Here is a 27,793-nt window from a genome sequence, read left to right on the forward strand (position 1 = left end):
CAGCACTAACCTATGAACTTTTCACTCAGTGATCTCATGCCTTCTGACAGTTCCCTTTTCTGCTGATGAAGAGCATCGTCATTCAAATGCCTAATTACTGTTTTTCCAGACGCTCTTCTACATCTGTAAGACACTGAAGGGCTTTTTGATGTTGTTTGTTTGTTTGGTTGGTTTGATTTGGCCTTTTGAGACAGGGTTTCTCTGCACCTTGTCTATCCTGACCTCATTTTATAGACCAGGCTAGCTAGATTGGAACCCACAGAGATCCGCCTGCCTCTGCCTCCTGAGTGCTGGGATTAAAGGCATGAACCACCACGCCCAGCTCACTTAAGAGCTTTCTACATGCAATAGAGAGACTCTATGAAGACCCTCCACCATCTGTTCCAAGAAAGTATTGTGGGGAGCCATGGTAGAAAATCAGTTGTGCTAGAAATCCTGTGCTTAGGCTGTGCGCTGAGATCTTCAAGTTGTTGACCCTTGCTGAAGGAGGTCTTGTGTTTAGGCTATCTTTGGATGGTTTACCTTTGAAAGGATTAAGGAAGTTCTTACAGGGAACTACTCAGAGGATTGTATTCTTAGCTAGGGGATAGGGGAAGTGAGATTGTAATAGATCTTGTGGTGTCCTTGCTGCATAAACCATACTCACTTGTAATAAAGTAAGCCTTGATCAGGAAAAAAAAAAGAAAAGAAAAGAAAAGAAATATTACCTTTTGAATGCTTAAAACTAGATCTATCCTTTGAATATAATCTCCTTTTAAACATTTTTATGATTAAAATATGGTTTATATTTTTAAACATGGGAAATTACAGCTTGAGTTCTCTTTTAGTTCACATTTTGTTTGTTATTGCTAGAAAGTTCTAGAATTTGCATATGTATGTGTAGATATACACATACATATATATTTATATATGATGAATTAATTGTCTCCTGATATTATTAGTTGTGTGGTTTCCATATGTCCACTTTAAAATTCTTGTGTTAAAAATTAAAGGTAAATATGACAGCATTTCAAAGGTAGGAGTTTCAAAGGTTCATTCTGCCAAAGGCCCCTCCCTCATGAGCTTTGGCTTTCTTCCATGTGAAGAGGCTCTCTTCCCTCTGGAGGCCTCGAAGAGCAGGAAGAAAACAGCTCTCCCTAGGCAACCAAACCTGCTGGCACCTCAACCTTGGACTTCTCAGACTCTGTGGCCGTAACATGATATACTCTTGTTTGCTTTTCTGATTGTTTTTGTTTGTTTGTTTGTTTGAGACAGAATCTCACATAGCCCAGGCAGATCTTGAACTAGCCACATAGATGAGAAGGATTTTGAACATGTGGTCTTCCTGGCTCTGCCTTTCAAGTGCTGGGATCAGAGGCATTCATTGCTGCACTCAGTTTATGTGGATCTAAGTAGCTAAGGATTGAATCCAGGGCTTTACTCCTGCTCAGCAAGTATCTACCAACTGAGCTACATCCACAGCCCTGAGGAAATGCTCTACTTTACACATTGGTAGTATTTCTGACATAGCAGCATGAAGCACATGGAGACTCCTGGAGTGACTAGGATGGTGCCTCACCTGAATCTTTCTGTAGTCTGAGAGGAGGTCAGAGACCAGTGGCGGTTCAGGTTCTGCATCCTCTTGATCTCCTTGTCATTCAAGGGTAACCGGTACCCCAACTCATTGAGACGGTCTATATCTGGAGCCATGCTGCTAAACCTTAGCATCTGTCCCTGTCAGTAACATTTGAAAGAAAGTTCAGCACCAGGCCAGGGAAGGCAGAGTTTGTTTGTTTACTGTTAACCATGTATGTCAGATATCCAGAAGCTAATGGCTTTTGCTCTGTTGAGCTCCTCAATGCCAGGCACACTCCCCAGCTGAACACCTGCCCAGATCTCCACAGCTTGATTGCCGAGATTGCCACTCTACTTCACTTACTCATCATCCTTTGATGGACAGTAGAAGCTTACATGTAAGATCTCATTTACAGGGAATTTTTTACTCCCCAAAGAACAGAGAAAGGATAAAAATTATGCTGATGACTGAAAAGTTCATTGCATACTCATTAAACTTAATAGATTTATGCTAATCCACTCTTTTATTATTCAATAACGGCTGCAATATAGCTCTTGGCATGAATAAACATTGTTATAATAGGGTTAAAAAGAATCACTCATTTTCTCCTTAAAACAAATGCCATGAGGCAAGCACCACTGCAGTTCCCTCTCTCACAATGGAGAAAGGGAAGGACAAAAGTCAGTGAATGTCTCTATGTGGTAGACCCGGGTACACAGAAGCTGCCCAGGTCTTGTTAGAAGGAACACAGCTTCATCTGGGCTTTGAAAAGATCATGTATTGCCTCGAGAGCATCAGTTTTATATTCTTGATCCCAATCCCCAAGTTGGGAAGCCCCAGAAAGACAGCAGTCAGGACTTCAAACAAACTGAAGGTCTATTTCCTGTGGGGAGTTTTGTCTCCACCTAGAAAATGGGCTATAGGAAACAGAATATGTCAGCCCACCTTTAGTATTCTCCCTCTCTCTCTCTCTCTCTCTCTCTCTCTCTCTCTCTCTCTCTCTGTCTCTCTCTCTCTCTCTGTGTTTGTTTGTGTTTTCACTGCATGCTCTTTGAAAGGCTCATGACCTCTAAAAAAGTAAATTTTCCTGATTATTTTTTAACTCTTTTTTTAAAAATTATTTTATTTTTGTACATATACATTTATATTATTATACATATATACAATAGATTACCTACGGCAAGAAGAACCATGACACAATCAGTAGAGTTGGAAATACAAATTTTCCTGATTATTGAACCTAAAGGGTTCAATGGTGGAATTTCCATGGCTAGACATGCACAACACTAATGAGACCTGGCCCTTCTCCTCACGCACTGACAGGCAGGAGCTTACTGATCTAACAGGAGAAAGCCCCAAAGAAACCACCCACTCCCACAGAACTGATTAAATGCCATGATGAACAATGGGATAGAATGTGTCACTCATAAAAGTGGAAAGCCTGACCCTTGATAGAGAGGGCAGGCTTTCTTAAGAGAGCCTCGTTGAGCAAAATGGTGATGAGTTTTGTATCAAAGGAAGCCAATGAGGACAAGAATCCAGAAAGGAGAAATCTCATGTATACAGACACGCAAGTGGTGTCGCTTCCAGTCGTTGTAGAAGTAGATGGATGGTGATGCAAGAAGGAGACCAGAAGCCAGGAAATGCCAGCCTTGGTCAGTAATGATGGTCTTAGTCTTGACTGGAAACTCACTGAAGGGTTTTTTGGGCAGAGATCTATGTGTGTGCGTGTGTGTGTGTGTGTGTGTGTGTGTGTGTGTGTGTGTGTGTGTGTACATTGAAGCCATAAGTCACTTAATATCAAGAGTTCTCATTGTGTGCCAGTGTGTGTGCAGGTGCATGTGTGTGTACACTGAAGCCATAAGTCACTTAATATCAAGAGTTCTCATCATGTGCCAGTGTGTGTGCAGGTGCATGAATGTGTGTGGGTGTGTGTACATTGAAGGCATAAGTCACTTAATATCAAGAGTTCTCATCATGTGCCAGTGTGTGCAGGTGCGTGTGTGTGTGTGCACTGAAGCCATAAGTCACTTAATATCAAGAGTTCTCGTCAATCACTCTCTACCTTATCCTTTGAGACAGGGTCTCTCAGTGAACTTAGAGTTCACCAATTTAATAAGACAAGCTTTCCAGCATGCCCCAGACTTCCTCCTGTCTCTGAGTACCTCATGGGTACCAGAATTAAAGGCACATGGGGGAATGGCCCACTTTTTACATGTGTATTAGACGTCTGAGCTAAGGTCCCCATGCCCACATGCAAACACTTTGCAGAAAGACTGAGCCATCCCCACAGTTCCCACATGGAGGATTTTAAGCAAAAGGATATATGATTATATTTGCAAGCCTACTATATTTTTGAACTTGGGTCTATTAAATATTTTAAATTGGTAATAATTCAATAAAACATTTTCTCTTCTAAAAGTCATGTTAATATTACTAATTGACAAATCATACTGTAAACAGTTGTGGGATCAATGTGATGTTTTTATACAGAAACGATATAGGCTGATTGAATCTACATAACTAGGCAAGACTTTAAAGACAAAGGTTTCTCTGCAGTTGAGAGAAAGGGAGTGGGAGGGGGAGGATAAAGATCTAGAGGAGGCTGCACAACTTGAGATGGGGTAGGCTGACCCGGGAGGGGGTCATATAGAGATGGGGCGGGGTGGGGGTGTGATGGGATCTGAGGAGGAAGGGCTGCCCAGCTTGAGATGGGGTAGGCTGACCCAGGAGGGGGTCATATAGAGATGGGGCGGGGTGGGGGTGTGATGGGATCTGAGGAGGAAGGGCTGCCCAGCTTGAGATGGGGTAGGCTGACCCGGGAGGGGGTCATATAGAGATGGGGGGGGGTGGGGGTGTGATGGGATCTGAGGAGGAAGGGCTGCCCAGCTTGAGATGGGGTAGGCTGACCCGGGAGGGGGTCATATAGAGATGGGGCGGGGTGAGGGTGTGATGGGATCTGAGGAGGAGGGCTGCACAACTTGAGATGGGGTAGGCTGACCCGGGAGGGGGTCATATAGAGATGGGGCAGGGTGGGGGTGTGATGGGATCTGAGGAGGAAGGGCTGCCCAGCTTGAGATGGGGTAGGCTGACCCGGGAGGGGGTCATATAGAGATGGGGCGGGGTGGGGGTGTGATGGGATCTGAGGAGGAGGGCTGCCCAGCTTGAGATGGGGTAGGCTGACCCGGGAGGGGGTCATATAGAGATGGGGCGGGGTGGGGGTGTGATGGGATCTGAGGAGGAAGGGCTGCCCAGCTTGAGATGGGGTAGGCTGACCCGGGAGGGGGTCATATAGAGATGGGGCGGGGTGGGGGTGTGATGGGATCTGAGGAGGAGGGCTGCCCAGCTTGAGATGGGGTAGGCTGACCCGGGAGGGGGGTCATATAGAGATGGGGCGGGGTGGGGGTGGGAACTTTGAAGCTATAAAAGGTGTGATGGGATCTGAGGAGGAAGGAAGGTTGGGGCGGTCCCTATGGACTGATCCTGGCAGAGCTCTCATCACCAGCTGTCCTTTCCTCTAGGGGATGAGGGCAGGAAGGGAGATCTAGGGGGATTTTGGGGCGGGGCATGGGGGTCAGAAGGAAGTGATTGACGGCGTGTTTCCCCTGGGGTTTTGAGGAGAGAGCTAAACCCTGGAAGAAAGATTTGCACAAACTTACTTTGAGTTCTTCCATCCTTTCCTGGATGGTGGAGAGGTCTGAGGAGTGAGTGGGGTCCTGTGCTTGGAGGATGTCCTCAGCCTCCACGAGCCAGGCCTCCAAGGCTTCCAAGCTCTTGCCAAATGTCTCATAGTCAACAACTCCAGCCTATGTTTTCACAAAAGAAATTGGCATTTTAGTGGAAGAGATTGGTGCTTTTATGAAATTTAGTAAGAGGGCAGCCGTCTGCGGCGGTGCCCTTTTGTGAGGGTGCCATTCCTAAAGTGCCAAGGCAATAATGGTATTTTCCTCATCACTTATATAGGCTTCCTTTGTTTCTGTGTAGTATCCCCTAATAAAAGATTAAGGATATTTTTTACTTAAGTGCATTATAAGCTCTTTTCTAAGTAAGTATTTTGGGGTTTGCTCAAGGCTATTAAATCCCTATGGATATTGCCATGGAAACCACTTAGTGTTGGCTCACTGGGTACTCTGAAGGGAGGTCTGACTTAGGGGTTGACAGCTAAACTAATCCAATTTTAAAAGCAAGTTGCAGAGAACAGAATAAAACAACTGCCTTTCTTTGACCCCACTGGGACTTCTAAGTTTAATTCTTTTGTTGTTGTTTGTCTGTTTGTTGATGTTTCAATGTTACCGAAAGTGTCATCTCAGCGCTGATGAATCTGCTTCCCGTGTTTCCCTCCTCCCCCCCGCCAGATGTAAAAATGACCACTCGAAAACACACATACCCCCAGCTGCCTACCTGCAGCACTGCCTGCTGTTTGCAAAGCGCCTGCTCCAGGGCACCCAGGCGCTGACTGAAGCACAGCTGCTCACACTGAAGGGCCGCAGCCGTGGAAGCATCCACCTGTTGCCCAAGCTGCTCGCCCAGCTCACGGAGGACGAAAAGCGAGTCCTTGACTGTCCCCAGTCCCTTGAGGAGGTCCTGAGGGAGGAAACAATACGCTCATTGTGAAGCATGTTTCATGTCCTCCTTGGTGTCACCGGAAGTTGGCAATGGGCCACATACTTAGGAAAGATTCCTGTGTGACCATTACACCAAATACCTTCACATTTAAAAAAGGAAGCAGGGACTGGCTGTACATTAAAAAAAAATATGAATTATATGTGTTAACAATTTAACTATACATGTTATATCATACATACACATGCACGAGAGAGAGAGAGAGAGAGAGAGAGAGAGAGAGAGAGAGAGAGAGAGAGAGAGAGAGCGCTCTTCTGAGTAGGTTGGGATACAGCTTAGTGTTGGAGTACTTACTTAGAGTATACAAACCCCTATCCCTCATTCCAGGGGGGAAAAACCAGAATGCTTATAATACAAGCCATAATAAGCTCATTGTATTCTCTTCAGAGAAATGCAAATAATGTACATAAATGTGGGAGAGAAAGAAAAACCCAAACCAAGGAAGAAGGAAAAGAGAGAAGTAAAGAAAGAAAGGAAGGGAAAGAGGGAGAGAAAAAAGGAAGGAGGGAGGGAGGGGCAGAGAAGAAGAAAGAAAAAAAGGAAAGAGAAAGAAGGAAGAAAAGAGGGAAAAGGAACAGAATGTGAGGGGTGGAGGAAGAGGGAGGGGAGAGAGGGAGGGGGAGAGAGAGAGAGAGAGAGAGAGAGAGAGAGAGAGAGAGAGAGAGAGAGAGAGAGAGAGAGAGAGAGAGATTAAAAAGAAAAGAGAGGGGAAGAAAAGAAACCATGATACACCAGATGAGGCAGTAACTAGAGGGCTTAGGTCATATTTTTCTTGCCCTTTTATGCATGTAAATCTATCAGACTGGAGATATGATGCTATAATTTGCCCTTCCTACTTACTTGCACAGAGGCCTTGGCATTAGTTTACCTGTGGTCACCCTACTGTAGCTACGACAGGGCTCGGGGGCCAGAGAGGTGGAGAGGGCAGAGATGGTTCAGGTGGACAGAGCTAAGAGCCTTCTCCACCTCTGTTTCCATGGCATCTCCAGCCCGTGTCTTCTGAAATCCAATTGTACGTGAGTCAATGGGGAGTCCCTGCTTCTGGGGCCTAACAGATCACAAGGGACTGCCTACCCCTGTTAACTGTTGGGGCCCCACTTGGACAGGATGGAGAGTGCAGATCCTGCCAGGCCTGAGTAGTACTTCCTGTGAGAGATCAGCAAAGAGCACCTTTAACCTTGACACTGATGACAAAATGTGCCTCGGTTAAGGAGCCTTGAAAATGACAGATCTTGTGAAGATGAGCTATGTCAACAGAATCCAAGGTTATCTTTATTGTGCATAATTACTCTGTCACTTTAAACCCTTAGTTAGACTGAAGGTACAAGCGTGTGTTTACGTTGTTGCTTTATAACTTGGGGATTTTAATAAACCGATTTGGGAAAGCTTTTAAGATCTTTGTAACAAAGATCATTAAAATAAAGACAAATAAGGGCTGATAGTAAGAGGCATGTAATGGGTGGAATAAGAGGAGGCCTTTCTCAAAAGCCCTAAGTAGGTTATTGGCAGCTACGGTGGAAAAGAGAACCGTTTAAACGCTATTAAAAAGTGTAGCAGCTAGCTGAGACAGACTTCTCTCTGCTGTTAAATTCCTGGATGAAGCTGCTGTCTAGATGCTCTGCAGCAGATAACAAATCTAAGTGGATGAGATCTTTAACAGTGGCCTTTGCAAAGCACAGTTTCCGCTTGTGGTTACATCTGACGGTGACTATTTCAGTACAAATGGATAACCTACATTTTCCCCACGGATTATACCCCATTAGGGAAAAGTAGGGGAAACAATTCACTTTAAAAAATAAAATAATGGGAAAGAAACTCACAAATTTTAAACATGTGCTAGGAGGCTCTGTAAGACAAGCAGGCTCACCAGTAAATAGGGTGATGATTTGAGGGATAAAGTGCCTCACAGATTCAGACAGCCCCAAAGCTTACACACATCTACACTGGCAGTGTAGAATCTATCTGACTAAAGAGCATCAGGGCAGGCAAGTCCCAAACCAGTTCCTGGGCGTACATCGCAATCCTGAATCCACGTGGTGACCTCATCGTCGGCGATGTCTTTGTTAGTGGCTGCCTTCAGCAGTGCACTGGTCCGCTCCTCTTGTTTCTGGACCGCGGAGGCGCACTGCGTGGAGTAGTCCTTATATCGCTGCCAGAGCTGAAGGAGGGCCTTGCTGGCATGCAGCTGCTCTGCTATCTCTTCCAGTAAGTTACTCCACCTGCAGGCAACAGTGAAGACAGGGCCGATTACCACCTGTCACAGAACAGAACGCCTCATTTCCTATGCTTGATCCTGGGTCACATGACTATGGGTAGACCAAAGCAATGACTCCCAAGGGGATGAAAACAATCTTTGGGACTGCAGCCGTCCTCATCCTTCCTAAATGTCCCCTGCCTGATTAGTTCTCATTCAATTCAATTTATAAAATTACAAAACATTAGCAGAGTAGACTCTGGCTCTCCAACTGAAAAAAATGCTAGAAAATTTTAATTATCCCATATTTACAGTAAGATGTAAAGCTAGCAGGTTCCATACCTCATGTTGACTTCCTGCAGAGTACTGGAGAGGGTTTCTGTCACGGGTGGGTGACACTCCTTCAGTAGCTGGTTGGTGATGGAGCTGAATTTCTGCAAGCCTTCTTCCTGCTTTTCTACATCATTATGAAGATTCTGCCCAAAGAAAGAGCACCACAGATGACAAACAGGGACTAACTCCTAACAGGCAAGTTCACATCAGTTTAGTAACACACACGCATGTGTTACTCCACCGCTTTTAAAAAGATAGTCATGGGTTTTTTTTTTTTTTCTTATAATTCTGTTCTTGTGGATGGAAGAAGAGGCATGGCAGCTGAGCCCTCCTCTGCACATACACGGCTTCTCCTTTAAAAGTTCATGAAGGATGTCCTTGCCTGGGAAGGAAGCTGAAGCTATGGTCCAGGATCTGTCTGCCACACTGTGGCTCTTTTTACCCAGGCCAGGCCACTGTGTCATTAAACAGCGAGAGTTGTTCTCCCAGTAGTTGATGAGTGAGACAGCAATTGGGGATTTTCTGAGGACCACCTCTAAGTTCTGTCTCATGCAAAGAATCCTCTAGATCTACATTTTTTAACTCACAGAAAAATAACTGTACATATCTCTAGGGCAATCAATGTTGGATAACTGTCCAAAAACACTTTATCTGTTTATATTGTAGGATGGTTAAATCAACTTAATCAATACATTCTCATATACTTAATGACTTTTTTCTAGAGCAGTGGTTTTCAACCTTCCCAATGCTGTGACCCGTTAACACAGTCCCTCATATTGTGGTGACCTTCAACCAAAAGATTATTTTTGTTACTACCTTATAACTGTCCCTTTTGCTACTGTTGTGAATCGTAATATAAATGTCTATGTTTTTCCGGTGGCCTTGGGTAACACCTGTGAAAGAGTCATTTGACCCACTAAGGGGTCATGACCCACAGGTTGAGAACCACTTGTCTGGAACGACCAAACTCACAGAACTAAAATAGAATGGTGGGAGAGAGGTGGATAAGGAAAGGAGAAGTGTACCTCCATGGAGACTAAGCTAGGTGGGAGACTTCGCATTCCTGATTGGGTGGCTACGGTTAATAACACAGAAAAGTCACTTAAAGCAGAGAGGACTTATTAGATGAGCTAGCACTGGTGAGGGGATGGGAACAAAGATGGCTCCGTGGAGCAGTAAAATCATAGCACTGGAGTGGCTGAGGCAGGGGGATCGTGTGTTCCAGGTTATGCTGAGCTACGGGCTGAGACCCTGGCTCGTGTCTCTGCCTGATGGTTTCCTGGAAATAGTGCTCAAATGATTGCCTCAGTTCTCAGGAAAGGAAAAGCAGGCTATGAAAATATATTACATTTGTCATTATCTAATTGCTTGAAAGTCAAAATATTTGAGGAAAAGGCCCTTAAACCTTCCCTATCTTGAGGTATTAAATACAGAATGTGACTATTTTAAAAGTTCTCCAAATTTTAAAAAAAAATGTAATTTTACATTTACTATGCCCAAGGTGAGTTTTGATGGTTCTTTGATGGTAACATCAACAAGTATTCAAGCTTTACAGAAATATTTACACATTGAATTCTTCCTCTTTCCCAAGTCCATCCTTAAAAGGCGTCACCTTAGAAAAGTCCACCTTGGGGCTCAGCAACATGTCAATGCAGGTCAAGCCAGGGATGTGGGCTAGACATAATAAGGCACATGCTGGACTCCTGTTGGCATCCCTAGCCTGGGAGAGCCTGCTCTCCACAGCCCATTGTCTGCGTATTTTAGCCAAGAAGAAAGACTGGTAACAGGTCAGTGTGGCACAGTGTCTAGGTAAGCCAGGAGGTGAGGACAGAGACCATGAAGCTGAGAGCAGTGACCTGAGAAGTGAGCTGGAGACAAACACCATCAAGTGTATTCTGGTGAATAGAGCATTGATGGAGAGACAGGAAAGCAAACAGTGACTGTTAGAAAGAGGGTGCTATGGCCATTGCCTTGGCCAATGGGATTCTTCTGATGAAACTGAAAACTCTGTTTTAAGTATTTACCACCTTGGCTATTTTCCTCTCTACTTTCTAGTCCTTGGACGATATTTGGAGAAGGAGGGTAAAGAAAGAAAAGGGAAGGCACAATTGATGATGATGGTGGGCCAAAAAGGTAGCCAACCACTTCATAAAACATACATGTAAGTAAGTAATTTACATAGCAGGATGTTAAAAATTATTTATAGATCAGCTAATCCAGTGTTTGTTACCCAAAAGTAGGTTCAATTAAGTTAAACTTTTCTTTTAAAGCAAGAAAATTAATATTTTAAATAATTAAATGCTAAGAATGTAAGACAATACTTTAGAATGACATTTCCACTTGTTATTTTGCTTGTTTGTTTTCTTTAAGGAAAGTGATGTTAATATGGAATAAACTTTTTATTACCTGCAGATTGTCGACCTGAACTTGAACAGCTTCAGAGGAACCGGTCAGCTGACGGAATCGAGACAGAGAGTACCTGGCCTCCATCACATGACTGCTGATCTCGTCAAAGGCAGCTTTGTGATTGTCCCACTGGTCAAGTACTGAAGTCAGCAACCTCTTTAATTGTCCAACCTTTTGGGAAGAAGAACGCCTGTCATGCCTCCATATAACCTAGTGTGATGCCACAGAAAAAGTGTACGCTCTGAAATACCTCATTGTGGGTTCGAGACACTAAAACCAAATGGAAACAAAACAACTGAAGTTGCCAGGCTGCTGGGAGTTGACCAGTGTGGAGATTGGGAAGTGAACCCGGGTCCACTGAAGAAGAAGTGTTCTTAACTGCTGAGCCACCTCTCCGGCCCCAAAGGACTAAGTTTGAATTTCTAATAGTATATATTTCTTGAACCAAACAATGAATGGGTTTCATACCGACATCTGTGTTCAAGTCCTAATGTACCTTGACTATTGTGACTCCCCACCATCCTCCCTGTACACACCTTCTCCTAGCCCCCTTTCTCTTCCTTCTAATGACAGCTCACACATGTGTGATCTGACATGTAGGTTTCACATGAAAAAAACAAACAAAAGATGTGATTTTTGTCTGAGTCTGGCTTAAATTTTTTAAACATAGTTACTTCCAGTTTCACTGACTTTTCTGCAAATGACACGATTTCATTCCTCTTTAGGAATGACGAGAGCTCAGTAAGCACGTGATATACTCTTTATCCATTTATCTCCTGACACACACCTAGGCTGAACCCATGACTTAGCTGTTGTGAATGTGCAGCAATAAACATGGATGTGCATGTGTATCTGCAGCATGTTGGCTGGGATTCCAAAGACAACACTCCTGCGCCTGCTCCTTCCCTGCGTTGACTGATGGCAAAGACCATTTCACTTTGGCCTACAACACTTAAGAGCATACCAACCTTAGACTTCTGCATGTCCCTGCTAGCCCTACACAGTCGGTGGATGATTAAGGGACAATCTCATGGAAATTAATTTGCATCTGCTCTCTCTGCTTTTTTCTCAACATAAAGGGGAAATGTTGAAGTCAATTGGGATACTATCTGATGGGCCATAGGACAAAGAAAGGGCCGCCTCAGATGTAAGGCCCGGGCCACAGGTGCAGGCCGGTGCAGGGCTGTTCTGAAGAGTCATAAAGTAGACTTGACGATGAGGGAAGGTGATCAGCGAGAGGTTTTGTGTCGTCTGTTTCTTCTCTGCACTATTATTTGTTTTTCGCAGGGCAATATTCCAATGAGAGAAATGCTTAACTGATGACAATATGGTAAGTTGTTCCCAGGCCTTTGTGGTGATTTATAGAAATGCATAAAATAAAATAGATTTAAAGCCATGTCAAAGATAATACGGAGCTAAAGTGGAAAGCTAGTCTGGAGGAAAGCCCATGAGTGGTAGGAGCTGTCTGACATTTCAGGCCAGGCACATCTCTGTACCTTGACAGTATTTACTCCCCACAACCCCTGTTCATCTCCTCACTCCACGTCCCTTTTCTTTTCCAAAATAGTCCCCTTTCTGTTTGCATGATATATGTGTGAATGTGTGTGTGTGCGCGTGCGTGCGTGCATGTGCCTGCATGTGTGCATATATGGATGAATGCATGTATGTGTATGTATACACATGTGGGCATGTGCACAAGTGGGTGAGCATATGAGTGTGTGACTGCATGTGTGCACGTGTAGAGGCATGCATGTATGTGTGTATACATGTACACACAAGCATGTGAGTGTGTGTGTGTGTGTGTGTGTGTGTGTGTGTGTGTGTGTGTGCGCTTGCCCCTCAGCTCCAGTTTGTAAGGTGTGCATAACTAACTGTAAGCACTCAGATGTGTTGGGGATCAATGTGACCTTACATAGAGCATCATAGGTACTCATTGTAGCCCTTACTGCTCTTATTGGAAGATTCAAAGACTCAGCACGCTACTGGGCGTGCTATCAAGTGTCTCTGGAGAGCTTACATTCCCATGCAAGGGAAAGCTACAGTATGCCAGGAAAATGGAACAGATGATCCAAGGTACGGTTAAAGCAAAAAGACCTTTCAGGGAAATAGTAGGAGACAGGATCAGAGATACAGTGGGAAAGCGGGGTCAGCACCCAGCTCTGGTTTCATTCTCTGTGAAACCGGAAGCTATTGCTGGATTTTGAACACGGTGACATTATGATGTGACTTCATTCTAGCTGGCTCTTCTGAGCTGGAGATTGCTTCAGAGACTGTGGAAATAATCCATGCAAGAGGTGGCAGGGGCATAATAAATCAGGGTGCTAGCTGCAGGGGTGGGTTGGACTGGATCTATTATGAGAGCGTATATCTGCCAACATCTTTTGATGGACTGGGTATGAGTATGAGAGAAAGAAGTGGGGTGTGGCTTCAAAAGCTCCGGCACAAGCAATCAGCATGACAGAGTTGCCACTAACTGAGATGGTACCAAGGGGAGGTTTGTGTGTGCGGGGAAACTGTGACTTACTTTGGGCATAGGAATTTGAAATGTCTCTTGGTCTTACAAGAAGATCTCTCTACTAATTTCAGGTCTCTCTTTCTGTCTCTATTTAGGATCCTTGGAAAAAGCAAGGATGCAGACAGTCTCACTGGAGAATGACCTGTGCCTAAGCAGTGTCTATGACTACGAGGATGGATGCAATCCAGAGAGCCATGCATTAAATGACGTTGACGAAAGGGAGTCAACAATACCAAGAGGCGATGCAGGGATCTGATAATTGTTTACTCAGTTGCTTTCAGCGAACACCAGCCCTGGGTTCCCAGGAGTGGGAACTGGATCTTGGGAGCAAGCTTACCCGGTGGTCTAAAGTAGCCCAGGTCTGGCTGAGCTCCTGCAGTAAGCTCATGACACTGCGAGAGGCCTCCTCCTTCTTGTTCTGAATCAATGCAAGTCCGTTCTGCTCAATTTTCTCTACTTCCTTTCCTTTTGCTTTAATCAAATCCTCTAGTTCCTGAAAGATTAAAAAAAATATATAGTTATTTTAAATTGTTCTATTATGGAACTCTGGGGTGCACTGAAATTGAGTCATTACAGTTTCATGCGCGAAAACCCTGCTACTAATCCAAAAAGACGACCATTCTCAAATGAGGGTCTGAACAGTGAGACTTCTTTCTATACTTAAATGTTAAAAAGTAAAGAGCTTTTTATACCCATAGTAAATTTAGCATAACCTGAAAAATATAAAATCTGATTATCCAGCTGATAAAGAAATATCATTATATGTATTTTTCAAAAAGTTCTAAGGAAAGAAATACATATCCAAAATTGTAATGGCATTATATTCTTAGACCCAAACATGCCGATGGTCTAAAAGTCACATGGCTTAGCCTGTGACAGGATGGCACCTGAAATTCAGGCATAGTGTTGCTGCTCTTTGGCAGTGCCACTCTGGGAAAGTGAGGAACTTCTAGTGAGTCTCAATTTCTTCAAATAGGAGAGACTAAAGTGATAAAGAATTCCTATTATCTTCTCTTTGTCCAATACCCTGATTCTATGTGATTTGGAAAGACTTCTTTGTGTCTTAAATCCTCATTTTCTTTGGAAGGTCCCTTTGTAACTGCTAGAATAAAATGTTCAATAAAGAAAAGCAAAATGAGAAAAGCTTCAAAGATCATCCGCAAATCACACATTATCAGGCACTAGGGTGATGGCTCCATGCTTAAGGGCACTGGCTGCTCTTCCAGAAGACCTGAGTTCAATTCCCAGCACCCACAGCACGGATCACAACCATGTGTACCTCCACATCTGATGCCTTCCTCTAACCTTTGATAACAGCGCCAAGCATGCATGGTATACAGATATGCACACGAGCAAAACACGCATGTTAAAAATGGTCATTTATATAAAAACAAAAGCCATGCATGATAACCCCACCCAACTATGCAAATGCCACTGAGGCCCAGTTAAACAACCTGAGATTGCTGTCAACATCATTATAGATGGAGAACCTGGATATCAAGCCATTCAACTAATCTGGGTCACAAAGTGACTGAGGGCTGGCTGCAGTGGAAAGTGACGCTTTTTACAGAGGGCCTTGGGGAGCCCATGAGGGGTGAGGTCTGGGGAAGGGTGTGAATCTCATATTGGGGTAACTATATACTAAGATGTGGTCACACCCTCACATTCTGAAGCGCATACCAGGCATTAAAGTAGAATCCAAAGACCCTTTGGCTTAGAAGGGAGGACATTTCAAAATACTTTAAGTTCAGATAAAATTAACTATGTAAGAAAAATATTTATCCTGTGACTCCTCTCAACCCATTCACATTTTTTTTAATTTTGTGTGGGTATGTCCTTGCATGTGGGCGTATGCCTTGAGAAGCCTGAGGTCAGTCTTGGATGTCTTGCCCAGCCTTTTTAACTCATCTTCTGACTCACAGATTGCTTACCCTGACTACCCAGCAAATCCCAGGGAGCCTCCTGTCTCTGCCTCTGCAGTGCTGGGAGTCCAGACACCATCACAGCCAACTTTTATGTGGATGCTGGGAATTCAAACCCAGGTCCTTAACGCTTGCACAACGAACTATTTACCAGCTCGATGATTCACAGATGGATAAGAAATGGTGTGGTTGAGTAACTGTTCAAGTGTTTCTGAGAGGTCCCCACTAAATTAAGCACAAATATTGTACTTCTTTTGAAGTTATTATTTCTTCAGTTTGCTTCTGCTGTGACTCACCATGTAGCCACAACTAACCTTTATCTTTCTGATCCTCCGGCCTTTACTCTGGAATTACAGATGCGCACCACCACTTCCATTGTTTGAGATGCTGGGAATCAAAGCCAGGGCTTTGTGTGCTAAGAAAGCAGTCCTGCATCGCTGAGCTCCAGTCCCAGCCCTCAGACGCGTCATCTCTCACTGTTCCATTTATAAAATAGGGCCAATAATATATCGCTTGCTTGTCCCAAAGGACCAAAGTTAAAATAAATATATATAAAATATTCTTCTGGCAAAACTAGCCATATTGTATTCAGTTACTTGGTAATCTGCCATGCTATCCAGAAAATTTATTTTTCCCTCCTGAATTATCATGGAGCTAATTTTGTCATAATGCACTAATCAGAAATTCATTTAATTATTAGCATAAGGAAATGATTTTTGTTTTTATGTCATTTTCTCATTGCTACTACTTTTGGTCAATATTATGACAGCTTTGATAATCACTGAAAAAATATAACAACATAATTAACTTCACATTTTAAAATATTTCTGTATTTTTCCTAAGAAATAAATAATCATGCATGATCATCTCAATTCATATTTAATACACAGTATATAATTATATATATGTATATTTTGGTATATAATAGAGAACCACAGTTATCCTTCCTCTAAGATGCTAAAATTTGATCATTAGAACTAAATATATCCTCATTAACCCACAATGGTAAATCTTCACAGAGAGCAATACTAAATGGATCACCCAGGTATAATGCATTTCGGCAGGGCTGCCTGCAGCTGGGCACATGTACCCGTAACAGTGAAACCCAGGAGCAAAGTAAGATTGAAATATGTTTCAGTGCAAGATAAAGGTGTGCTTGCCTTTCCTTTCAAGAATAATTTTTTAAAATGTTTTGGTTCTGATGAATGGAGGCAAAGGCCAATCCTAATATTTCTGTAATAGTAAATTATGCTCAACTTGGATTGATTCACAAATATCAGTTTTTATGTTGCATCCAATCAATAAATCACCTCTAAAAGAGACTGGAAAAATATTCAAGCTGTTTAAAACAAAACAAAGCCTGAATCTAGCCACTGGCTTGAATTTCATGCTGTGGGCCAAAGAAACAATTTCTCAAAAGTGACAATAAATTTTATCAAAGTTTGTAGAACTGCCAATTAGGACCTGCCACTTAGGGATTGTGACTTACATATGATGTCCCAAAATAACTGTGTGGGCTCCTCCCTGGCTTTTCAGTCTTGAAGGAAACGGCTTTTCATTTGAACCGTGAATTGGCACCAGCATGGAGTTCCTTAAGCCACAGTGTCAGTTGTGTCTCTGACACTGCCTGAAGTGACCCGCTGGGAGCCTAAGACTTAAGTCCCACATGTAATAAAATTTGGCTGAACTTCTGTAATATTTTTCAGACTTCAATGTGTCTATTAAAAAGAATACACACACACATACACACACACATAAACTAAAGAGACAAAACCATTACAGAGAGGGGGGGAAAAACTAGTGAGAAAAAGAAACTGGGCCTGGAGAGACAGCTCAGGGATTGAGAAGGAGTACTGCTGTTCCAGAGGACTGGAGATCAGGACCCTGCACTCAGATGAGGCAGCTCACGAGCCCCTGTGACTCCAGGTCCAGGGGATGCAGTGCGCCCCTTTCAACCTCTGAGATACGCATGCACACACTCGAGGTTAAATAAGACAAATATTTCTTTTTTTCTTTTCTTTTCTTTTTTTTTTGGTTTTTTGAGACAGGGTTTCTCTGTGTAGCCTTGGCTGTCCTAAACTCGCTTTGTAGACCAGGCTGGCCTGAAACTCACAGAGATCTGCCTGCCTCTGCCTCCCGAGTGCTGGGATTAAAGGCATGTGCCACCACACCCAGCAAGATAAATCTTTCTTTGAAGGAAGAGAAAACAAGAGAAGAAAGGAAGGACAAAAGAAGAAACTATACGAACATGGATCAAAGACCAAACTCAAACTCCACGGATGATGCCGACAAGGAACCTTTCAGTAGTGCAGTGACCCTGACCAACCGTGAGACCCGGAAGCACTCGCCCTGCTGACATTAACATTTAGGGGATGCCTTTTGAAATTAATGGAAATATTTTAACTTCAAAGACTCAGCAAAACTATCGCTTTTCAACTTTAAATGTGAATTTTTGAAATGCTGGCTGGCATTTTTTCAGATTTTAGAATTTATGGCCTAAATTGGACATATCTCTGGCCTCCCAGAAGATGCAAACTCCACTGAGAGCAGTTACTGGGCATGTTTGGTCTTCAATCTTTATTATACATCCATCTTCATTCTAAAAAATGATATTTAAGAGTGTTTCTCACTGGACATAGTGGGTACACTTATGTAACCTAAGTATTTGAGAGACAGAGACAACAAGGTCAAGAGTTCAAGGCCAGCTTTCGCTACATATTGAGTTTGGAGGGCATCTTGGACTCTATGAGACTCTTTGAAAATTAAACAACTAATAATTTCAGACAGCTTCAAACCTGAAACTATTCTCGGGCCATATAGCCTTCCTCTTCTTAACTCTAAGGCTTGTGTAAGGGCTTAAGGATATATAGGTCCTCATTGCATGTGTCCCAAACAGAAATCAGGCTGCTTAGAGAGAAGTTATAACTGACAGACAAGTGAGATGTGAAGGAAGGAGCTTCCTGTAGGGACACGTCTCATGGGAGCCTTGTTCTTATGAGACACCATGAAAGAAGGTCGTAGCTCACGCTCATAGGCAAAGGTATGTGGAAATTCCCTCCAAAGAACAGAGCTAGTCAACCACTCAGCGCAAGTGAATGCTTTATTATTGTTTTATCTAATACTATTTACTTATTGTTCTGAGAGTTTCATATAGCCCAGGCTATGTAGCCAAGGGTGACCCTGAACTTCTGATCCTTCTATTCTGCTTCCTACATTCTGAGATGACAGGCATGCACTGCCGCAGCTGGCTTGAGAGCTCTGAGGTTCAAAGGCAGGGCATGGTGTTTAAGTCATCATTTAAGAATAGTCTTAGCTGTCAACATGGTTCCTTTGAGTACCAAAGGATCCCTGAGGAAATACTGAGATAATATGCACTCCTGACACTGGCATATATCTGGAATCTGGCAACCTGCCTGGGCCCTGGATCTTCATCATCACTGCAATGAGCAGCATGCATGAGCTTCCGGCTGTGACAAAGCAGGAAGCAACAATGTCACCTATGAAGCTCTTACCCTTGGGTAGAGCAAGATTCAAACTATGACTCTGTGGTAAGAACAGGTTAAGGGACATTTTAAGGAAGTAGCCAGGCCAAGGCATGGTTTAGTTAACTGCATCAAAACATACTTAAGATGCTACAGAACTCTTACAGGCACATGCAGCTGGTAGACACTGCAGCCCTATTGAATAATGATGCATTTTAAAGATAGCTAAGGGTAATTCAGGCAGATTTCTATGAGTCCAAGACCAGCCTACTTGCAAGTTCCAGGCTAGTTTGGGACTACACAGTGAGTTCTTGTCTGAAAAATATATAAATAAAAAGATACCTGAAGCCAAGTGTGGTGGTGCACACCTGTAATCCCAGCACTCTGAGAGGCAGAGGCTAGCAGATCTCTGTGAGATGGAGGCCAGTCTGGTCTACAAAGTGAGTGCAGGACAGTCAAGGCTACACAGAGAAACCCTGTCTTGAAAAACCAAAGAAATAAAAATAAAAATAAAAATAAAATAATTGAGAGAGAGAGAGAGAATATGATTATGGATTAAGCATAAACATAACATAAGGGAATTGTTAATTTTTGAGGTATATTATGGTGACACAAACTATTTCTCAGATATTACATGAATTATATATAGAAGCAAAATGATATTCACTGATGTATTACATGTACACACTGGTTTGTGATAAATTTGCACATGTGTGTGCATGTCTGCATGGCTGCACATGCACAAGTATGTGTGCATGCATGTGAAACCTAGAGAAGTTAATATCCCGTGTCGTGCTTGACTTTCCTCCATCTTATACATCCAGGCAGGTCTGTCACTTGAATCCAGAGATTGCTGGTTCAGTTACTCTGGCTAAGCCAGTTGCTCTGAGGACCCCTGACTCCATCTCCTGAGTGTGAACATTACAGGTGGGCCATCACACCCAACCTAAACTTACATGGGTTTTGGGAAACCCAACCAGATCCTAACACTTGCATGGCAAGCACTTTACTTTGAGCTGTGTCCTTAGCCCCTGTATTGACATCTTTAAGGGAAAAATTGGGGCAAAATGTACAAATATATGTTAAATATCGATAAGTGTTGGGTCTGATGGTCAGAGTATGGGATTTATGTATCCCTACTACATGTGTCTATTTGATCCTTTCTATAAACTCAAACCTTTAAAGACAGGTGATGAAGCCTGGAAGAGAAAAAAACAAAAACAAAAACAAAAAACCAAACAAGGCATGATGGTACCTAACCATAATCCTAGTGCTAATAAGACTGAGGCTGGAGGGTGCCGGGCTTAAAATCAGCACTGGCTGTATGTAAGACTCTGCCTCCAAATCAAACAAGTTAGAACAAACAAACAAACAAACAACTGCCAGATGGGCTTGTGTAATGGAAGACATGTATCAGCAGATGCAATTATTCAAAGAGAAAAGAAAAAGAGTTAGTTCATAGAGCACAGGCCTGAAGGCATGAGGCAGCTCCTGTGGTCTGCCAGACGTTTACCTGACAGTCTTTCAGTGCGTTCTGAACAGACATCTGATCGCCAATTTGCTGCTGCTCTTGCAGCTTCTTCTCCTGGGTTTCAAACCAAGCTTTCAGCGTCTGTACACCACTTTCATAGTCTGACCACGACTCCAGCAAGCCCTCCAACATCTGGATCTAAATGAGCAGAGAGACGTAAATTTCAACAATTTGTTCTAAAGACAAATCACTGGCACAAAAATTTCTTAGGTGGTGGGTGCAAGTTCTTGGGAAGCCCTGGGGGTATGGAAGGACAATGTTAAAAGGGCATCACACGCTTGCATGGAAACGGCCTTACAAAACCCCACACGGCAAATTTAAAAATGTGAAGTGAAATTCCTAAGATACAGTCTATTGCATATATAGATTAAGAAAATGAAATTTACCAAGCATCAATCAATGGCTGTTATGGGTAAAGAAGAAAGAACTGTAGTCATCCCGAAGTAAAGAGAAGAGAAATAAAGAGGCGTCTTAAGAAAAAAAAAAAAAATCAGACGCATGAAATGTGCAGAGAAGGGAGACTGTGTAAAAGAAAAAATAAAGGGGACTAAAGCTTGGTCCCCTTCGGGGTGCCGTGGGAGGCTCTCTTGTGTTTCATCTAGTCACACCGCCAGTGAAATGGCTTCCTGGCAGCCTTAGCCTACTCTCGGGGTCTGCATCAGAAGGCCAGGCCACCTGGCTCACCTTCTCACCCACTCGGCCTTGCAAGAGCTGCCAACTTTTATTCATTGCTCCAAGCTGCTCAGCAAAATCCGTCTTATCACTGCGCTTGCTCTCCACATCCTGACTGCTGATCTGCAGCACGGACTGGTTCACAAAGTCTGCCGTCAGCTGCTTGCAGTTGAGGTCTATCTTGAAACCCTAAAAGAGAGGTGGGAGAATCAGGTAGCAGGCTCCTGTGTGTACAGTCTTAGTGCATTCCCAGGGGTTGGAAAGCCCTGTTAGCACTCCCATGACTCCATCCAAATGAGTTATTTTCCAGGGTGTTATAGTTTGAGTGGGTAATGACCTTCATAGGTCCATGTGCTTGGGCACTTGGTCCCCATTTCAGGATGCTCTTTGAGAAGGTTATGGGACCGTAGGAAAGTGACACCTCACTGGAGGACCTAGAGAGTGTACAGCACCATGGGCAGCTTTGAGGCTACAGAGCTGGCCCCACTTCCTGCTCACTATCTCTCTGCTTCCTGTGTGCAGATGAAATGTGATTGGCCAGCCTCATGCTCCTATTGCCAGGCAGTTCCCTCTGTTACAAACTGTAGCTCCACTTGAACTGTTAGCCAGAATAAGCCCTTTCTTTCCTAAGTTGCCGTAGTCAGGGTATTTAACCACAGGCAGATAAAAATAACTAATAATAAGTATCTATACCTTCATACTCTTGCTTTTAAATGTCTCTTTACTGTGTGTAGGATATATACATTCTAATCCCTGCTTTGAGTTTTTGAGATCCTTCAAATCAAAGTCTAAATGTAGCTGGGCAGTGGTGGTGCATGTCTTCGGTCCCAGCACTTGGAAGCCAGAGGCAGGTAGATCTCTATGAGTCCGAGGCCAGCCTGGTTTACAGAGCAAGTTCCAGGAGGACAGCCAGAGCTATACAGAGAAACCCCGTCTCAAGAAACGAAAAAGTCTAAATGTGTAACTATAAAAACCTCAAAGTGAGCCAGGCGTGGTGGTGCGTGCCTTCAATCCCTGTACCCAGGAGGCAGAGGCAGGTGGATCTCTGTGAGTTCAAGGACAGCCTGTTCTACAAAGCTGAGTCTAGGACAGCCAGAGAAACCCCCGTCTCAAAATACCTAAAACAAAACAAAAACAAAAACTAAAACAAAAAACAACAACAAAAAACTCTCAGCGTGCCAGCTACCTTATATTTCTGAAGGTATTCGTGGATTGCCTGGTAACCTATTGCATTTTTTATGTCTTCTTCATCCTTCAGGATGACACTTTCCATTAGTGAAATCCAACTCATGACCTCAGAAATGGCATGGCGGGAAGGCAGCTTGTCCATCTGGAGCTGTGAAAGGAGAGACAAAGTGAGTCCCAAATACTAAAATTCAGACCCAACTTCTGTTAACACAGCGGTTCTCAGCCTTCCTAATGGTGTGACTCTTTAATATAGCGCCTCATGTTGAGGTGACCCCCAACCATAAAGCTATTTCTTGTTGCTACTTCATAACATAATGTTACTACTGTCATAAATTGTAATGTAAATATCTATGTTTTCCCATGGTCTTAGGAGACCCCTGTGGAAGAGTTGTTTGATCCCACCAAAGGAGTTGCCAGCCACAGTGAGAATGGCTATGCAGATATCTACTAAGATACCAAGAGAAATAATAGCCCTTGTAGTTTCAGATGTCTGAAGCTTGAAACATCAGGCAAACACAGAAACATTAGTCACCTAACACTCACTCGCTATCTAATACCATAAACATTACATAAATATTAACTAATTAATCAAAACACAAGCAAGAAAGTATATTCTTACTTTAAAGCTAGTTTTATGGGTTAAAAAAAAAACCTAACTACAAAACATTCAACAGATGTATTTTATTAATTATCTTGTAAAATCTCTGTGTACTGTGACTCAGGAATGCTAAAAGAGAAAAGCAAAACACCACCCTGCAGGCTATCAGTTCCTCTGTTCTCCAGCACTCTAATGTGTAATCCTAAGAGCCAATGAGCTTTAAGATATACTTACTCCATATGTCAAACAAGTATGCATATCATGATTACAGTGACTTGTAAAAACAAAAGCAGTTATTTAAATATGTACAAATCTAAATTGCCTGGTATGTGGCGGGTCACGCCTATAACCCTAGCCCTTTCAAAGGCTGAGGCAGGAGGATCACCACAAACTGAAGACCACCAGAGACTACAAAGCTTGTCTCCAAATACATATAATATTAAATATATATGATCTAATTTTATATGGTGCTGAAAAGAAAGGATTGCTCCTCTTTTTCTAGGAGTATATTGGAGGAAAGCAGTATGTGCATTAAGAACAGCTACCATACCTGATCTACAGTGATGGATGTTAAAGAGACAAAGACATTACAATGTTCTAGGGTTCCAGGAAGATTAGAAGTATTACCAACCAGAATATAGTCATGAGCTAAGGAGCCTGTGCTGATCTCTGAGTTGTGATAAGTACATTCTGATATTCAAACTACGACAAAACAGGCCAAGGACCAATTTATCACAATGTATTGTAAATGATGCATGACTGTTCTTATAGTGAGTAAAATCCAATTTCCTTCTTGAATGCAAGATGGCAGATCTTTTAGGTATGTAGTAGGCCTTCACAATTGTACGAGGTGCCTACATTTCCCTATGAAATGTCAATTTAAGTCAAAGTTTTCAAGTCAAGTTTCCAACACACACACACACACACACACACACACACACACACACACACACACACACAGGGAGAGAGAGAGAGAGAGAGAGAGAGAGGAAGCACACTTTAGCAAACTTTGGCAAGAAATGTCATTTGGTGTGGGATCTATAGAATGGTTCAGGATTTTGTTGTTGTTGTTTGTTATGTTGGTGGTGGTGGTTGTTGTTTTTATCTTTTTGAGACAGGGTTTCTTTGTGTAGCCTTGGTTGGTCTGGACTCTCTTTTTAGATCAGGCTGGCCTCGAACTCACAGCAATCTGCCTGCCTCTGCCTCCCATTTTAATTCATGGTGCAACAGCAAAGAGAGAAACAAGCGCCTGGTTAACTCTCATTTGCATTTATAGGGTGAAAATCACCTGCTACCAAATGAACCAGCCTTATCTGTGTACCTGATGGAGCTTCTCCTGCACCACAGGAATGCTGGTCAGTAGGTCAGTCCACTGGCTGTCCATGCAGGACAGTTCAGCACGCAGGGCGGCTGTGTCCACTTTCTTTAAGCGAAGAAGCTGGTTTCCTGTACTGGTGACTGATGACTTCAGGGAAGATTTGGCATCTACTTCTTTAGAGAACTCCTTTAAAGAAATAAAAAGTCACCATGTTCAGTTTAGCATAGAATAGCTGAGCTTTTCATCGAGAGTCCAGACAGTTACTTCCACCTACCAAGGGCCCTGTCTGTCATGTGGAGCTCTTTGGAGACACTCGAAGGCAGCACACTTTTACCTTGCAAAGAAGCTAGCCCATCACCTGAAAACTAACTGGAAGGCAGCCTGGAGCCCTGCTCATTTGCATAAGCACCAGACCCACAAAGCCAACCTCAGAACTGTCTATGGCAGGTTCCCTTCTTTTCTGTGTCTGTTGACAACTGGACACCTTTACTCTGATCCAGGGATCTGGCCTGAGGAACAAAATGAGATCAAATGCCTCAGGTTCTCAGACTTACCAGGAAAGCGTTGAGATGATCCCGGACCATTTCCAGTTCTTGAGGGACCGTCACAGACTGCTGAGTCCAGAATGCCAGCCTGTCCCTGGCAGACTGTAGCCAGTGAACCAGCTCTGCAGACTCACTTTGATACCTTCAAATGTATTTTTAAAAAAGTCTATTAATGAGACATCCCATCTCTACTGCTGGTCGTCGGTTAAAGCAAGAGTCCGGAAGGACTTGGAAGAAAGTGTACAAGGTTGGTGCTCTGACACTTTTCTTCTGACATTTATATCTTAAGTCTAGCAACCCATTGCTAAGCTGGAAATAAGAACATCTTCCTGTCTCCTTGCATAGATGCCGTTGGGGAACACCAGCTCATGGTTATGAAAAGCTGTTTGAAGTAAAGGTGACTAAGAAGCAATGCTTCACTCAATAAAGTCCAAAGAATGGCGTCCCTTGACTGTTTCCTGCTAGTGTTTCAGTGTAAAATATTCCCCTGGGCATATGTGTTGAAGGCTTAGTTCCCTTCTGGAGACTAGCAAGTGGAGACTAGCACAGAGGTATCCTTGAAAGGCCCCCTCGCGCGCGCGCGCGCGCACACACACACACGCACACACACTCACACTCACACGCGCACACACCACACTTACTTCCTGGCAGCTATAAAGTGAGCTTTTCTACCATCTCTTCCTGACACTATTCTGCTCCAGGACCCAAAACAATAGATCAGGCTGACCTTGGCCTGAAACCTCTGAAATGTGAACCGAGATAAACATTCCTTCTGATAAACTGTTTTTCTCAGCTGTCAGTCACAGCAGTGAAACCCTAACAACGCATGTCCCATGGCCCTTGAGCAGGAATCTCTTACTCAGCATTCTCCCTGTCTCCAAGGCTTTGCAGTCACTAGACAAGAAGGGATGGGAGAGCACAGGTCAGGCGCGCCGGGCGCTGTCCTCCCTGCCAGCTTTAACAGGGGTCCCCCATCCGCAGCACTCAGGTTGTCTTTGTTTCCCACACTAGGCCATTTTCTAACCTAATCGTGCAAATCTTTTCCAAGCCCAGCATCTCCTAGTCTTGCTAATCCACCACAGAACTTATGAAAACCCAGGCCAAATATTCATCCTGGTACCTGGTCCAGTGTTTCAGTATGGTCTCCAGTCTGTGAAGTTCCTTGGACACACGGTTGGTGTTACTGAGCCAGCGCTCTCCCAGCTGATTTAGCTGACTTTCCAGATCTGAGCAGCTGACGGACATCAGAAGTCGCTTTCCGTCATCCAGCACTTGATACAGTTTGGGCTGGTACTCGTTAAGGCTGGATTTTAAATGCTAAAATGGTCAAGGATGTTGGGTTAAGAGTTTGGCTCCATGCAGCTTTTGTCCGTGAGCATTATCAGTCCTCTGATATTTATTACATTTCTACTACCTGCTACCAAACAAAAGCTAGCCTCACTCTGCAGCTCTGGAAACTTGAAAATGTATTTATCAAAATATAGATGTTCTCTTTTTAGCTTGGTAGAAACTTTGGATGTGTTACAGCTCTTGAGCTAAATTATCTCTAAGGTGGGAACACCAAATCGAACTACAAAAGAATGTTTGGTGAACATACTATGAAAGGTTTCAAAATGGGATCACTTATTACAAAAATATTGTCTATTTGTTACTTATTTATAATCTATAATCTATCCTCCATTATCTTTTATCTATCTGTATACCTATTTATCTATCATGTTTATCAATATATCATCTATGGCTATCTATCATCTATCATCTCTATGATTTATCTATACCTATATCTATCTATCAATCAATCTATCTATCTATCTATCTATCTATCATCTATCTATCTATCTATCTATCTTCTATATCTGTATCAGCTATTGTTATCTATCATCTATAACTATCTCTATCATCTATTTATTAATCTTTTATTTTAATCATCTATCTATCAACTGTCTGTCTGTCTGTCTGTCTGCCGTCTATTTTGCAGAGATGAAAATCTAGCTCATGGCACATTGCTTGTCAAGAAGGCCTCTACCACTACTACTGAGCTATACAGTACAGACCAAGAAAGACTATTTTTAAAAAAAAGAAAAAGAAATTCTAATTAAACCCAATGGGCAATACCCCCTCCACACACACACAAGGCATGAAAGTAGGAGGAGGCTTGTTGGAACGTAAGGGGTGAGGTTAAAATTCATTGTATAATATATGAAACCATCAAATAATATTAAAAACATATACACTAAAAATAATACAAACACACTCTGTGTACATCCATGAATCTCAGCAATTTTAAAGAAAAGTAAAAGATTTACTTAGGTTTATCACAAGCTTGTTTAAATTCTGTTTAAAATTATTGTCCAGTTTCTGAAGGAAATGTCATTCCTAGCGCTAAGAGTCCCTTGGGAGCCAGACCTGGTAGAGACTTGTCCTTTCCATAAGCCTGTCCTCGCTCTCCTCGACCAGGCCCACACTTGGGATGCTGTTTTCCACCGCCTCCAGCTGTCTGCCGAGCTCCTGGCGATTCTCATCCAGATGGGACCACATCTACAGAAACAATAGAAATTGCCATAATCCCAGCACTAGGGAGGATCGCAAGAAGGACACAAGTTCAAGGACAGCCGGGGCTGTTAGCATCAATGGGTCTCAGAAAAACAAAACAAAGCAAAACCAAGCAACCAGTATACAAAAAAATGTAGCGTTCTTGCCTGTGTGCAAAATTTGTACTTGCCAGGTTCTGCTTCAGTGTCGGGAATGTTTCATTGGCTGTTGGTTTTGGCAAACAAATGATGGCTCTAAAGCAAGTGATGCCATGGTGGCCCTTAAAAGTGTGCACTGCGCGCGTGTGAGTGTGTGTGTGTGTGTGTACGCGTGTGTGTATGCATGCGTGTGAATACAAAGAAGTCATGAAATTAAGAGT

General features: G+C 43.1%; 1 protein-coding gene across 3 annotated transcripts in view; it reads right to left on the reverse strand.

Annotated features, from left to right (window-relative positions):
• The window catches only part of Syne1 (spectrin repeat containing nuclear envelope protein 1), a 454,246-nt gene that overhangs the window by 78,364 nt on the left and 348,089 nt on the right, over positions 1–27,793 (reverse strand). For all 3 annotated transcript variants that reach the window (XM_051164670.1, XM_051164671.1, XM_051164672.1), the window contains 14 exons: positions 27,289–27,420; positions 26,003–26,199; positions 24,892–25,024; positions 24,341–24,523; positions 22,420–22,569; positions 21,246–21,422; positions 20,544–20,699; positions 13,964–14,119; positions 11,112–11,282; positions 8,715–8,848; positions 8,193–8,397; positions 5,957–6,139; positions 5,215–5,361; positions 1,559–1,713 (listed from right to left, as the gene is read on the reverse strand). In XM_051164670.1, the coding sequence (XP_051020627.1) occupies positions 1,559–1,713; positions 5,215–5,361; positions 5,957–6,139; positions 8,193–8,397; positions 8,715–8,848; positions 11,112–11,282; positions 13,964–14,119; positions 20,544–20,699; positions 21,246–21,422; positions 22,420–22,569; positions 24,341–24,523; positions 24,892–25,024; positions 26,003–26,199; positions 27,289–27,420 (2,279 nt within the window). The remainder of the gene's footprint in view (positions 1–1,558; positions 1,714–5,214; positions 5,362–5,956; positions 6,140–8,192; positions 8,398–8,714; positions 8,849–11,111; positions 11,283–13,963; positions 14,120–20,543; positions 20,700–21,245; positions 21,423–22,419; positions 22,570–24,340; positions 24,524–24,891; positions 25,025–26,002; positions 26,200–27,288; positions 27,421–27,793) is intronic.

This window comes from Acomys russatus, chromosome 21 (assembly GCF_903995435.1).
Source record: "Acomys russatus chromosome 21, mAcoRus1.1, whole genome shotgun sequence".
Lineage (NCBI taxonomy): Eukaryota > Metazoa > Chordata > Mammalia > Rodentia > Muridae > Acomys > Acomys russatus.